General features: G+C 37.1%; 2 protein-coding genes across 2 annotated transcripts; both read left to right on the top strand.

Annotated features, from left to right (window-relative positions):
- Nucleotides 1-1,807: 1,807 nt before the first annotated feature.
- On the top strand, nt 1,808-4,060 carry LOC141836405 (ferredoxin--nitrite reductase, chloroplastic). Its single transcript, XM_074723892.1, is given in 5 exon segments — nt 1,808-1,948; nt 1,951-2,298; nt 2,373-2,727; nt 2,822-3,110; nt 3,201-4,060. Coding segments are annotated over 5 exon segments (1,797 nt in total). The 5' UTR covers nt 1,808-1,902; the 3' UTR covers nt 3,960-4,060.
- Nucleotides 4,061-10,805: 6,745 nt separating this feature from the next.
- On the top strand, nt 10,806-13,464 carry LOC141836142 (MACPF domain-containing protein At1g14780-like). The gene is made up of 8 exons (XM_074723562.1): nt 10,806-11,133; nt 11,207-11,448; nt 11,601-11,802; nt 11,874-11,948; nt 12,011-12,194; nt 12,270-12,439; nt 12,523-12,590; nt 12,660-13,464. The coding sequence occupies exons 1-8, from the start codon at nt 10,897-10,899 to the stop codon at nt 13,297-13,299; spliced, it is 1,818 nt and encodes a 605-aa protein (XP_074579663.1). The 5' UTR covers nt 10,806-10,896; the 3' UTR covers nt 13,300-13,464.
- Nucleotides 13,465-13,792: the final 328 nt, after the last annotated feature.

The following is a 13,792-nucleotide window of genomic DNA, read 5'->3' as shown; positions in this document are numbered from 1 at the left end:
GTCCTCTTAGTTTGTTTTACTAGTTGAAATATTACTTCAACTAAGTTATCACTCTCTAATAAGCAAAATCAATATAAGATAATGATACTGTTGCAGAAGCTAACAACTAGTTGCTATACATTACATCATCTATCTGCTAGTTTTTATATAGTAAATCATGTTCTGATAATATTTATTTTATCTATAATGGGTGTAATGGAGTCTCCTTCGTTTGTTTTATAATTTAAATTGTTATTTTAACAAGGTCGCCACCTTCAATTAAACAAAAATAATATAAGATAATGATACTATTGTAATAGATAATAATTAACTATCTTTTCTTTTGCATAAAGGTGGAATCCGCCACCTTATAAGCGGTCTCACACAGTCGGCCCTATGACCATCTGTGAGGAGGTAAATCGAGAAACTGTAGTTGATCATGACGCAGGAGGGTATTACCTGAACTTCGTCAAGATTCGAACCCTTGATAATAATTAACTATCACACGTTGTAACAGTTGATCTTGGAGTAGTTCAAATAGTTTACTTTAAATAGAATATTCATTTGACGTTAATTGAAAAAGGATGTCCATGTAACGATTTATCAAATCATGGACCCTTTTTAAATTTTTATCCAAAATTATTTTAAAATTTTAAATTATTATTAAACACATTCTCTTTATTCATTCAATGCCACCGTGATTCTTCTTTTTAAAAATAGTTTTTGGCTCCCAAAATTAAATTTGTTTTTAAAAAATCTCAAAAAAATTAGGATTATTTAGAATTATTGGATAATTTTCAAGAATAATATAGTATATTTAGGCACTAATTAAATTTTAATTAATTTTTTTAATCGAAAGAAAAAGATAAAAAAATTCTTTAAAAAATTAATGCATGGTTATTTAGAATTTTTAAAATAGAAATTCTAAATAATGCATGTGGTTATTTAGAATAATGTTAGAAGTTCTAAATAATCATTACATACATTATTTTTAAAATATTTTAGCACTTAATTAAAATTTATATATACCTTATTAAGTATTAAAATATATTATATAATTTTTTAAACTTATCAAAGTTCCTAAAAATAACTATAAGTTATATTGTTTTTTTTTCTTTTTTAAGACATGGAAAGGGAAACTAAAAGATGGGAGAAAAAGATATTAAAAGTTGCCAAAGATATTTTAGAAAATTATAAACTTTAATAAAAAGTGGAATTCCCACAACAGTCTTTACACGATCAGGAATATGTGATCAAATAAATTGAGAAGTTGTAATTGATCACAACGAAGGAGGGCATTACCTCGACTTCATCGAAATTCGACCTTTGTCCATTTCAACAATTTTATTATGTCGTAACCAATTCAACTATAACAAACAATCGATGATGTTAGATCATCAATGGACTATTACATGAATAATCGATTATAATACTCAATTATATATTTCAATCCTAGTACATCAATTGATTATTAATAATTTGATTTAATTAATTTAATCCAATTCTAAATTTTATAACGAAGATGCCAATAAATTAATAATTACTATAAAAATATTTTTTTAAATCTCGATTATTTCGGTGCCCTTTTAATTATAATAAATAAAAGTCGCGCCTTAAGTCGTAATCCACAAAAATTAAATATTCTTTCTAAATTTAGGCCATTAATTCATAGATCCACTCGGTCACAAAGTAAAAGACACGGTACAATATTCTGGCTCTACAACTTGCGACACGTGTACATCGCATCCTTCTCTTCTCATCGTCTTGACCCTCTGCAGAGCCGAAGAGCCACTTCTCTGCAGCGCCCTTCCCTTCCATTTCTCTCAAGCGCCGTCTACCTCTCCGCCACATCTATAATACGCCGCGCGCCCTTCTCCGTCGCCACAAACCACCACTCCCCGCACCCGCAAAGCAGATTCCCCCATGGCCTCCTCGTCGACCCTTCAGCAGCTCCTGCTTCAGGCTCCCCCCAGCGGCGCACCTCCTGGCCGCGGCGCTGGGTGAACCTCCCCCCAGCGGCGGCGACGACGATGTCGGAGGCCTCGGCGTCCGAGGAGGCGGTTGGTGAGAAGAGGCTGGAGCCGAGGGTGGAGAGGCGGGAAGGAGGGTACTGGGTGCTGAAGGAGAAGTACCGGGCCGGGATAAACCCGCAGGAGAAGGTTAAGCTGGAGAAGGAGCCGATGAGTCTGGTGATGGAGGACGGGATTCGGGAACTGGCGGAGAAGAGCATGCAGGAGATCGACGCCTCCAAGCTCCTCAAGGACGACGTCGACGTCCGCCTCAAGTGGCTCGGCCTCTTTCACCGCCGCAAGCATCAATGTCAGATTTGGAACATCATCCATTTGTATTGATTCTCGTTATAGATCAATTGATATTGATCAGTTCATGTGCAGATGGGCGATTCATGATGCGGCTGAAGTTGCCCAACGGTGTGACGACCAGCGAGCAGACGCGGTACCTGGCCGGCGTCGTGGCCAACTACGGCGAGCAGGGATGCGTTGACATCACGACCCGCCAGAATTGGCAGATCCGCGGCGTCGTCCTCCCCGACGTGCCCACCATTCTGCAAGGCCTAGCCGCTGTCGGCCTCACCAGCCTTCAGAGCGGCATGGACAACGTCCGCAATCCCGTCGGCAACCCCCTCGCCGGCATTGATCCTCAGGAGATCGTTGACACCCGCCCCTACACCCAGCTTCTCACTGAACTCGTCACCGACAACTCCCAGGGCAACCCTGCTTTCACCAACCTGTAACTACTTGATTAGTCTCTCAGCTTTTTCTTCTCTTAATCGCTACTTAATTTTTGCTGATTGATCATCGCCGGTCGATGCATTTGCAAATAGGCCAAGGAAATGGAATGTGTGCGTGGTGGGATCTCATGACCTCTATGAGCATCCTCACATCAATGACCTCGCCTACATGCCCGCCGTCAAGGATGGGAAACTCGGCTTCAATCTCCTTGTTGGTGGATTCTTTAGCCCTAAGAGATGCGCCGAGGCCATCCCTCTCGATGCTTGGGTCCCCTCCGATGATGTCGTCCCACTCTGCAATGCCATGCTCGAGGCTTACCGCGACCTCGGTAGCAGAGGCAACCGACAGAAGACCCGAATGATGTGGCTCATCGATGAACTCGTTAGTTTCCTTGCTCATCCTTTCTTTCGAGGATAGATTTTGTGCAAGAGAATCGTTTTCGGAGTGATGCTAATTGCTCCACTCTAATAGGGCATGGAAGTATTCAGATCAGAGGTGGAGAAAAGGATGCCAGAGAAGAAGTTGGACAGAGCAGTCGCAGAGGAATTGGTGCAAAAGCCATGGGAAAGAAGGAGCTTACTCGGTGTCCACCCCCAGAAGCAAATTGGTCTCTCCTTCGTCGGCCTACATGTGCCGGTGGGGCGACTCCAGGCCCATGAGATGTTCGAGCTCGCCCGCCTCGCCGACGAGTATGGCTCCGGCGAGCTCCGACTCACCGTGGAGCAGAACATCATCATCCCCAACGTCAAGAACTCGCGACTGGAGGCGCTACTCTCAGAGCCGCTCCTGAAGGAGAGGTTCTCCCCGCAGCCATCACTGCTAATGCGAGACCTGGTGGCGTGCACGGGGAACCAGTTCTGCGGGCAGGCCATCATCGAGACGAAGGCACGGGCACTAAAGGTGACGGAGGAGGTGGAGAAGCGGGTGGCGCTGCAGAGGCCAGTGAGGATGCACTGGACCGGGTGCCCCAACAGCTGCGGGCAGGTGCAGGTGGCCGACATCGGATTCATGGGGTGCATGGCGAGGGACAAAGAGGGCAAGGCGTGCGAAGGCGTCGACATCTACTTGGGTGGGAGAATTGGGAGCGATTCGCACCTCGGCGAGCTGTACAGGAAGGCGGTGCCCTGCAAGGACTTGGTGCCGGTTGTGGTTGACATTCTCGTTGATAAATTTGGAGCGGTGCTTCGAATTGGAGAGGAAGACGATGAAGAAGAAGATCTTGGAAACTAGAAAGAAGGAATATTGATTTGGGCTTTAGACGGCAAGATGGTTATAGAAAAAAGGAAAATAAATTCCTCCCAAGTTTAATTTACTGAATTAATCTCTTTTTATTTTGATTTTTGTCAAAAAAAAAAAAAAAAAAAAAAAAAGAAGCCCCTATATGTTTATTGTTAAAGAAAGGAGACTATTCTTAATATAATTGTCAATTTGGATTAATTCGCTGGATTAGCTTACCCTATCAAATAATTTATGTGATGGATTGAAATTTTATCAATTAATTTTAAAATGAGTTCAGATGGATTGATCTGCTTAGGCCCGTGATCCACGTGGATTGGTCCACGATGAGCTTGGATTTACTCGTGGAAAATAATTTATTCCTTTCAAGTTTAATTCAAGAAATTAATGAGATTTAATCCGTGTAAATTACAATTCAAATTTAATATGTTTATTGTCAAAAAATAATCCCAATTTAAAATTTTTAATATTTTTTTATTTTCTGATAAAAAAAATGATAAATCCGCTTTTGTGGAATTGGATTGGAGATTCAATCCTCAAATTGCGGTATCCCACCTCGTCACTAATTTTTAATCTCAATATTTATTCTCTTTAATCCTCTTAACTAAGTAGGTCTAATCTAATTTCATAATCATCTAAGAATTTGATTTTTTTGGGTGTTCTAGTATTAATCTAATAGGTAATCAATTTGGTAACAGGGTGTGTAATCTTTAAAAAAAAATTCTTTGCATAAATCCTTTTGTTCATTAGGGGGATTTCAATAAATTTAAATGATTTTTTGAATTAATTATTTTAATATTCATGTGAGTGAATAAGTTAATGAAGGTGAGAGCTTGCATCTAGGTTGCCTGAAGTGTTCTTTCATGTGTCAAGGGAGACCCACCTAATAATATAATAGAAAGAATTATAATGATAATAAATAACACAAGGTAAGCAAGAATTATTTAATAAAATATTTATTAAATTGAAGGCGTTGGAAAATGAAAATTAAATATAAATGGTTAAGTGGGTAAATAAAAAAAAGACGTAAAATAAAAAAACACAAAAATGCATCTTTTTTATTTTATTGAATCATCAAAGGACGCCCACTTTAATTTTTTATCTAAAGACGTTCAATCTTTGTAAAATGATACAAATATCCTTTGACACATGCACGACATACGCACTCTCATATATATTTCCGTCATTTTTAATAGCACAACTAAGTTGTCTTATAGTTGTAGTAGTTACGTTTCATAACTACTATATCATGTATACTAGGGTAAATTTTAAGAGGTTATAATTTTTGATTCAGATTGAATCACGAGATACACAAGATATCAAATCATAGCTCGTTCAAAGATTATCGATTTGATATATTGTGAGTCTTGTGATTTAATCTGACTCAAAAGTTATAGTTTCTCAAAATTTTCAATATACATGTTATACCAACTACAAAATCGTAGCTGCTATAACTACAAATTATAACTTTGGGAGTGCATAACTTTCTATTTAGGTTGAATCATAAAACATAAAATATATCAAATTTAAAATTATTCAGAGATCTTTGATTTGTTATATCATTCGTGACGTGATTCAACTTGAGTCAAAAATTATGACTTTTCAAAATTTATCTAGTATACACATTATTTATAACAGCTATGAAATCATAGCTTTTATACTACAAATTCAAATTTAAGAAGTCATAACTTTTGATTTGGATTAAACCATAAAATATATAATATATCAAATATAATCTTGTTCAGATATCTTCGATTTGATATATCTAAGTTAAAAGTTATGATCTCTCAAAATGTATCCACTATACACGTTGTAATAGCTAGAAAATCGTAGTTGCTACAACTACAAACACAATTTCAAGAAGTATAACTTTTGATTTGGGTTGAACTATGAGATGTATAATATATCAAATCGAAGACCTCTAAATGAGCTTCGATTTGATATGGTTCAATCCAAGTCAAAAATTATGATCTCTCGAAGTTTACCTAATATATACTCTATAGCAACTATGAAATCGTAGCTGCTACAACTATGAGTTATAACTTTAAGAGCCCATAACTTTTGATTCGGGTTAATTCACGAAATGCACAATATATAAAATCAAAACTTATTTAGATATTTTCAATTTGATATATTGTGCATTTCATAGTTCAACTTGAATCAAAAGTTATAGTCTCTCAAAATTTACCCAATATACATGTTATAGCAGCTATGATTTCATAGCTGCTACAACTGTGTAGCAGCTATAGTTTCTTAGCTGCTACAATATAATCTGAACAATATGTATACTAGGTAGCAGATAAGGATTATATTGAAGCTTGGAGTTCTGTCGGACTGCCCCCATCTCACAGCAGCAGGAGTTGTTGATTTCTTGTGTGGTTTTTGGATGGTATTTGTTTGTATCGTTCAGATTATTTTCGATATGTGGTTGTGGAGTTTTGTGTGTATTTACGTAACTTTTCGTTATTGTAAACTGAAGGTTCAGGATTTCATTTGTTGTTGTCGTGTTACATCATTGGTTGTTGTTGTAGTTTGCTATTTCTTCATGTATGTATGGATATGTAGTTGTGGCCGTGTGGGCCCTTATGTATGTAGTGTATCCTGTTGGATTGTAGAGCGGTCGTGTGGGCCTTTATATTAAAAGTGTATTCAGGAAAGTTGAATTGTTACAGAGGAGATGCTGCTGAAATTTTTTGGACAACCATCTCTTATGACATAACAGTGTGAGTGTGACCGAAGGAAAAAAGTGACTCTTCATCTTCTCCCAATCAATGATCTTGACTTTGTCCTATCTGTCTCGTGAGTATCACACTACTCCCACCATATTGATGCTCAGTCCTTTAAGTTTGATGGCAACCAGTTTGACTTTCACACGATCGGGCATTTCCTCATAATAAAAAATTCTCTCTAGCTACTTCGTTAAATCAATCAATGAATTCCTCAGTCCGTAGCATACCAGAAAACTTGAGAATATCAACTGAAAATCCATATCTCTGTATCGTTCCTTTTGACCATGGCTTCTGCAATTGTGTTAGGAGTTTTGAAAAGTAGAATGAGAATTAGGATAAGGATAACTTACGACTTTTAAGACCCTACATTACTAGATGCTGAGTTAATTTTGACACTGTATATGTAGATCAAGAATCTCGTCTTAGGTGTTATGATCACGATGCGAGGCTTTCTCGGTCGGAACATGTCTATCACAATCATGACCACAATGACCATCCATGGGATCTAAAGACTTTGATATCAATTGATGTTAGACGGGATAGCAATTATCCTGCGGACTGTATTGATTCTGTTAGTTCGACTGTAAATGCTAGAATTAATCTTCTAAAATTTATTAATTCAAAAAAATACTAAAAAATAGAAAAATAAATAGTACTGTTGAAAATATTATTAAATAGAAATCCCTAAACATCAACTAAATAGACACTCATATAAACCCAAAACTCTAAAATGCACAGAAAGAAAAAAAATCTTAACAGAAAGTAAAAAAAAAAATCCTAATAGAAAGAAAAAATATTAATGGTCACAAAATCTAAAAATACAACAAATAAAAATAACTTTAAAAAAGATAAATCTTCGGATCCTCCTGCATCAACATCATTTATAAAAAAAATCATATCCAATTTAATCATTATAAAAAAAATATCATCATTCATTAATTTTTTTTACTTGCACTTATTTTGCTTATCATCCATCATGTTTACTTGCATTATCAATATTTAGATCCATGCAATAAGAGAAAATACTATAACTATCACTAGATATATGCAAGATTTAGATTTCAAAAATGTGAGGGTCAATCAAATTATACTTATATAAATCACGAACATAATGACTATTCAATTTAGGAATGGCATATATACAAGATCACAATCACATCATCCCATGTCCAAAGAAAAATCTAATTATTTCTACAAATCATGTGTTAGGACAGATGCTCCTATATTTGATAGAACTAAGAACCCTAATGTATCTATTAATTGGTTACCCAATATTAAAAATTGCTAAAACTTATTAGCGATGTGTCCAAAGTGGGCAAGACCCTTTTATACACTGGCATGAAATGAAGCAACAACTGATGAAAAGATATCTCTCATCAAACTTTAAGACACAATCTTCTTTAAGTCAATTTTCAAAATCATCATCTAAAGAGTTATGGTCAAATAAATTTTTTGATAGCTCAACCTTAGTAAAACGTATTTCTAATGACCATCTAAAAGAGTCCTCCGATGACACTTTAAAAAAGTCTGTTAATAATGTAATCTTAGAAAAATCTCTTGTTGACATGACCTCTTTATAAACTAATAGACTTGATAATAATCATGACTTAGAATCTCAAATTATGACTCATTCATGTCATCATAAAATAAGTTAAATGAGGAAACTAAAGAGAACAAACATCATGATCTAGTAATTTACGCAAGACACCAATTTAAAATTTTACAAAATACACATTACATAATTTCAATAAAGACATGGGTACATTATTCTTGTCATAAAACAAACTTAGATGTTTCCTCACTTGTTGAAAAGGACAATCAAAAGAAGATATCTCAAAGTTAAAATATAAAAAAAGTAACAAAGTGTATTTATTTTTTTCTCATTGGAATCCAAAGAATTACTAAGAGAAGTTCAAGCATTTGTCTCCGTACGTTGATTGTTATAGGTTTTGCGGAATCAACTTCATTATTATCACCTTCATATTATATAATTTCAACAAAAACATGGATATCATTCTTGTCATACAACAAACTTAGATATTTCCTGAAAGGGTGACATATCTCAAAGTTAAAATATATAGAAGGTTACAAAGCAATTATTTCCTATGTTTGGAAAAGATGATCTAAGAAGAAACAGTCAATAAGTTTTTGTCCGTAGAGGAGAATAATACAAATAAGGAACTATATTGGCATAAAAAAAGTTATATTTGAAGAAACAAAACAACAATTATTTGATTAGGCAAAAAAGATGCCTAGGCTTCACTACTATTTCAATCTTCCTACTTGACCAAGTAAGGAAACATATTAAAAAAGGAAACGGTCGAAGAAATAAATCAACATTATTTGGCTGAGCAAAGGTCTCTCTCTATTCCACCTTTCCATTTGACAAAGTTAATTAAGGGGGCGCTTGGTAGGCGGCTTTAGGAAGGGGAATGGAAATAAAATCTATTTCATTTCCATTCTTAATGTTAATTGAGAAGAATAATATAGTAATAATTTAATTTTATTAAAAGTTATTTAAGTTATTAATTTTTATAATTAGTTTGATTTTTAAAAAAGTTGTTTAATTTTTTTAGAAAAGTAAAAAAATATGATTTTTATATTATTTTATAAAAAATAGACGTGCCCTCAAAATATAAAAAGGATTAAGATTTTATGTATCATTCGCGTTTTGAGTTAATATAATTTTTTTTTGTTTAGATAAGAATTGATAATTTTTCATCATCAATCAATTGGTATCAAAATTTTCCTCTAGAAAAAGATTGTATCTCTATCCTTAAATTGTGTTACGCATTCAATAATTATTTAAGAATATATATTATATAACAATTTAGTTTTTTTAACATTTATAGAAAACGAACCCTCATTTGACTTTTTAAAAGAAAACAAAAATACTACTTTGATTTTTATCCTCAAAAAAAAAAATCTTCATGTGCTCCAATTACATGGCTGCTTTTATTCAAATTTTCCAACATTGAAATTGTTAGTTGAATAGAGAAGATAACTCGTTAGGAATTTTAAATGGCAGAATTTATATAATCTTATTTTTTATTATTATTTTAAAAAATTTAAGATTTTTATAAATTATAATTCATATAATAATTTTAACTAAACTTGATAACATTTTCAATATAACATATAAAAGAGCATTCAATAATTATTTAAGAATATATATTATATAACAACTTAGAGACGTGTTTTTGTTAACATTTCTAGAAAATGACTAAAAACACACGACTTTGATTTTTATCCTAAAAAAAAGTCCTCTCATGTACTTCAACGTACATGATTGCTTTTTTTATAATTGGATAACCGATTCAATTTCATAAAAAAAATTTTAGTATTAAAATAAATTAAAAAGTCAATGTTTTTAAATTCACTATCCATTTGAAAAAAATCTTTATACATTCATCATAATTGAATTTTAAATTTCAGATATTTGATTTATCATTCACACATCTTTTATTTTCAGTAAAAAATGAAATATATTATTCTAACAGTCTTATACGATCGATTTCATGATCATCTATAAAGAGATATTATTCAATTTTATTGAGATTCGAATTTTTTTTATAAATTGCAGATGACATGATGACTTGGTGGTGTTTGACCGTAGCCACCCACTCAAATCTTTTATATATTTTTTAAAAACCTCAATTTTTACCGTCCTAGCAGAGTCGTCGACTTGGGCAGTATGAAATGGGGACTTTTATTTAAACCCATCCAAACACGACCCCAGACGTCTACCATTTTTTTTTTGTTACAATCCACCGTTGACTTGACTCCATCAAAATTAATTTTTTTTATTTCTGATCATTTGACCCATTAATTCATTCATTTGACACGGATCGTATTTGTTCAATTCAAATCCAAACTTAAAATTAATTAAAGCCAGAATTTCTAACGATTAAGAGATATTTTTTTTACTAAAAATTTTATTTATTTAAAGTTGAGTTATCATATAATTTCCTATTAGTTATGCAGCAGCAGCAGCAACAATAACAACGTGCCGTTTCAAAAGTCTACAAGTCAATAAAAGTCAACGCCTTTTTTTTGCAATATTTTATGCATATCCGCAAGTGCCGCGGCATTCAAGTCGACGCAGCTGTTGATGAAGTCGCCATTGACGAGCTCTGAAGGACATCTATATGTGCAGCAACGATAGCAAGAGAAAAGGGCAGGGCAGTGGTAGCTAGAGGAGGATGAATAGAGCTGTGGAGAGAGCCGTCAGGTGCTTGGGAAGGGGCTTCGATGTCACCTGCGACTTCCGGCCGGAGTACTGCCGGGGAAAGGAGGAGGAGAGGCTCGTCGTGTTGAAGGAGGAGAAGAGGGAGCTGGCGGTGCCGGGGTTTGGCTCCTGCAAGGACGTGCCGGCTGATATAAATTGCGATAAGGGCGATCGCATCCGATTCCAGTCCGATGTGCTCGAGTTTACTCAGGTAATTCATTAAACTATCGATCGAGCAGATCTCTCTGTTTCGACATGAAGCAAAGCTTGAGGACGATGCGCAGATGGCGGAGCTGTTCAACCACCGGAGTTCCATGGCCGGCAGAATCCCCTGCGGCTTCTTCAACTACGCGTTCGGGTTCGAAGGGAGCACATGGGCGCAGGACGCGTCGAGCACCAAGCTCCTGGCCATGGACGGCTTCTTCATCACCCTCTTCGACCTCCGGATCGAACGCCAACCTCTCACTCTGACGAAACGGGTCATCGACGCCGTACCTTCCATTTGGGACCCCGCTGCAATCGCAAGGTATAGCATCATCTTTATGACTCGATCGTAGATTGAAAACTTCAATTCTCCTTTTTCAACAGTGACTTTGTCAAACATGCTTTAATCGCTCAAGTTTCCTCTGCAACTACCACATGTATTGTATTTGACTATGGGCACACCTTCCTGTGCAGATTCATCGAAGATTTCGGCACGCATGTGATTACAGGGCTGAGTGTGGGAGGTCAGGATGTGATCTATGTGAAGCAGGATCAGTCCTCCAATCTCTCCCCCTCTGAGCTCAAGCAGCACCTTGATAATCTTGGGGATCAGCTATTCACTGGAACATGTGTTCTTCCACCACTCCATTCGAAACCTAAAGAGCATAAGATCAAGGTCTGCATCTCTCTTTCTAGCTCTCTCGATGAATTTCGATCGCTCGAATCACACTGCTAAGGTCACTGCAGGTGCCCGAGGCTTTCAATGTGTTTGATCAGCAGAACGAATTGCTCAAGGGTGTTCCTCCAGTTTTCAGCAAAGATGTGAGATCTAAGAATTCATTAGCTTTCAGTTGTGTAATTGCTAAATTGTTGGCCTTGTTCAGGGTGTGACAGTAACGTGCTTCAAGAGAGGAGGAGATGCTTCAGCAAGCAGCCACTACGAGTGGCTCCCCACTGTGACTTCCATGCCCGATGTCATCAACTTCACCTTCGTTCCGATCACCTCCCTGCTCAAGGGGGTCTCTGGCATCGGCTTCCTGTCTCATGCCATCAACCTCTACCTTCGATGTGAGTGCTGCAAATCTAATGAATTACCAGATCCTTGCGATCGATTGATTGATCATCCCTCTGTTTCTGTTTCAGATAAACCTCCACTATCAGATTTGCGTCACTTTTTAGATTTCCAGTGCACTAAGCGTTGGGCTCCCATGCACAATGATCTACCTCTTGCCCCGATGTCGAACATGTCCATTGCTAACCCTTCTCTGACTTTCAACCTGATGGGGCCTAAGCTCTATGTCAACACCACAAAGGTAGGCGTCCACTCTGTTCTTTGGCCGTGCTGCGTGATTATCAGATGAAAACTATTGTGTAAATGATGAAAAATTTTACTCAGGTTGTCGTCGGAAAACTACTGCCGGTCACCGGAATGAGGCTGCACCTCGAAGGCAAGAAAAATGATAGGTTAGTGAGCTCCCGAAGCAGTTAATTTCTATGTAAGAACAGCGATTAATTGGGTTTGGACATGATCAGGCTGGCCATCCACCTGGAGCACCTGTCACAGACTCCTACGTTCATCGGAGCGCAACCGGGTTCAGCAACCTTCTGGCGGTCATCCGACACGATTTCCGGCGACGAAGGATTCTTGGAGCCGGTGCAATCAAAGAAGTTCACGCGAGTGTGCACGATCCCGGTCAAGTACGACCCCCTGTGGCCGACCAACGGCGGCGGGACCGCGTTCATCGTCACCGGAGCTCAGCTGCGCGTGATAGCCAAGGAGCCTTCTAATGTGCTGCACCTCGGACTGCTATACACCGAGGTGCGCGGTTGCATCGTGTGCCGGTCGCAGTGGCGGCGAGGCCCGTCGGGGCTTTCTCAGAAGTCGAACTTCTTCTCGGCGATGAGCGCCTCCCTCTCCGGCGGCATCGAGAAGGAAAAGCAGCAGCAGCAGCATCAGGAACGAGAAGTGGTGGTAGACTCTGCCATTTACCCCAAGGGCCCGCCGGTGCCGGTGGCTGCCCAAAAGCTGCTGAAATTTGTGGACACTGCTCAGCTATGCCAGGGGCCGCAACACAGCCCCGGCCATTGGCTGGTCACCGGCGCAAAGTTGGACGTGGAGAAGGGGAAGATCAGGCTACACGTTAAGTTCTCGCTTCTCACTTCGGTTTGGTGAAGATCAGACGACCAAACTTGTGGTTTCTTGCTTCAATTTTCTGAAATTGTACAGAAATTTGTGAGCCTAAAATCAAACAATACTGTTGACAAGTTGTTGAGTTTTATATCATCATTGTTGCCCTCTTCCCACAAACATCTCATTCATACTAGGAACCTCAATGTAATTAATTGCAGGGAAGTAATAGATTTTCATATAAAGATCCTCATAATTTTTTTTTTTTTTGAAAAAGGTACATATTGTATAAATATACTTTGAAGCATTATCTTGGAACTTGGACCTGTACATTTGAGTCTGTTTCATCATAACTAACTCAATTATATTTCTAGAGTAAGACCATATTTCATCTCACCATCCAGAATTTATTAGGTTTGTGAAAATTTAAATACCTGAATTATCAAAAAATAATAATAAATAAATAAATACAATGTTCCCTTCTTGAAACCCAATACAAAATTAAATATTTTTTACATTAAATAGTCCACTATATGCT

The sequence above is a fragment of the Curcuma longa genome, chromosome 10, assembly GCF_044706935.1.
Source record: "Curcuma longa cultivar G26 ecotype Majalengka, Jawa Barat chromosome 10, ITB_CL_G26_1.1, whole genome shotgun sequence".
NCBI lineage: Eukaryota > Viridiplantae > Streptophyta > Magnoliopsida > Zingiberales > Zingiberaceae > Curcuma > Curcuma longa.
Note: the sequence above shows the minus strand (reverse complement) of the source record. Positions and strands in the feature narration are given on the sequence as shown.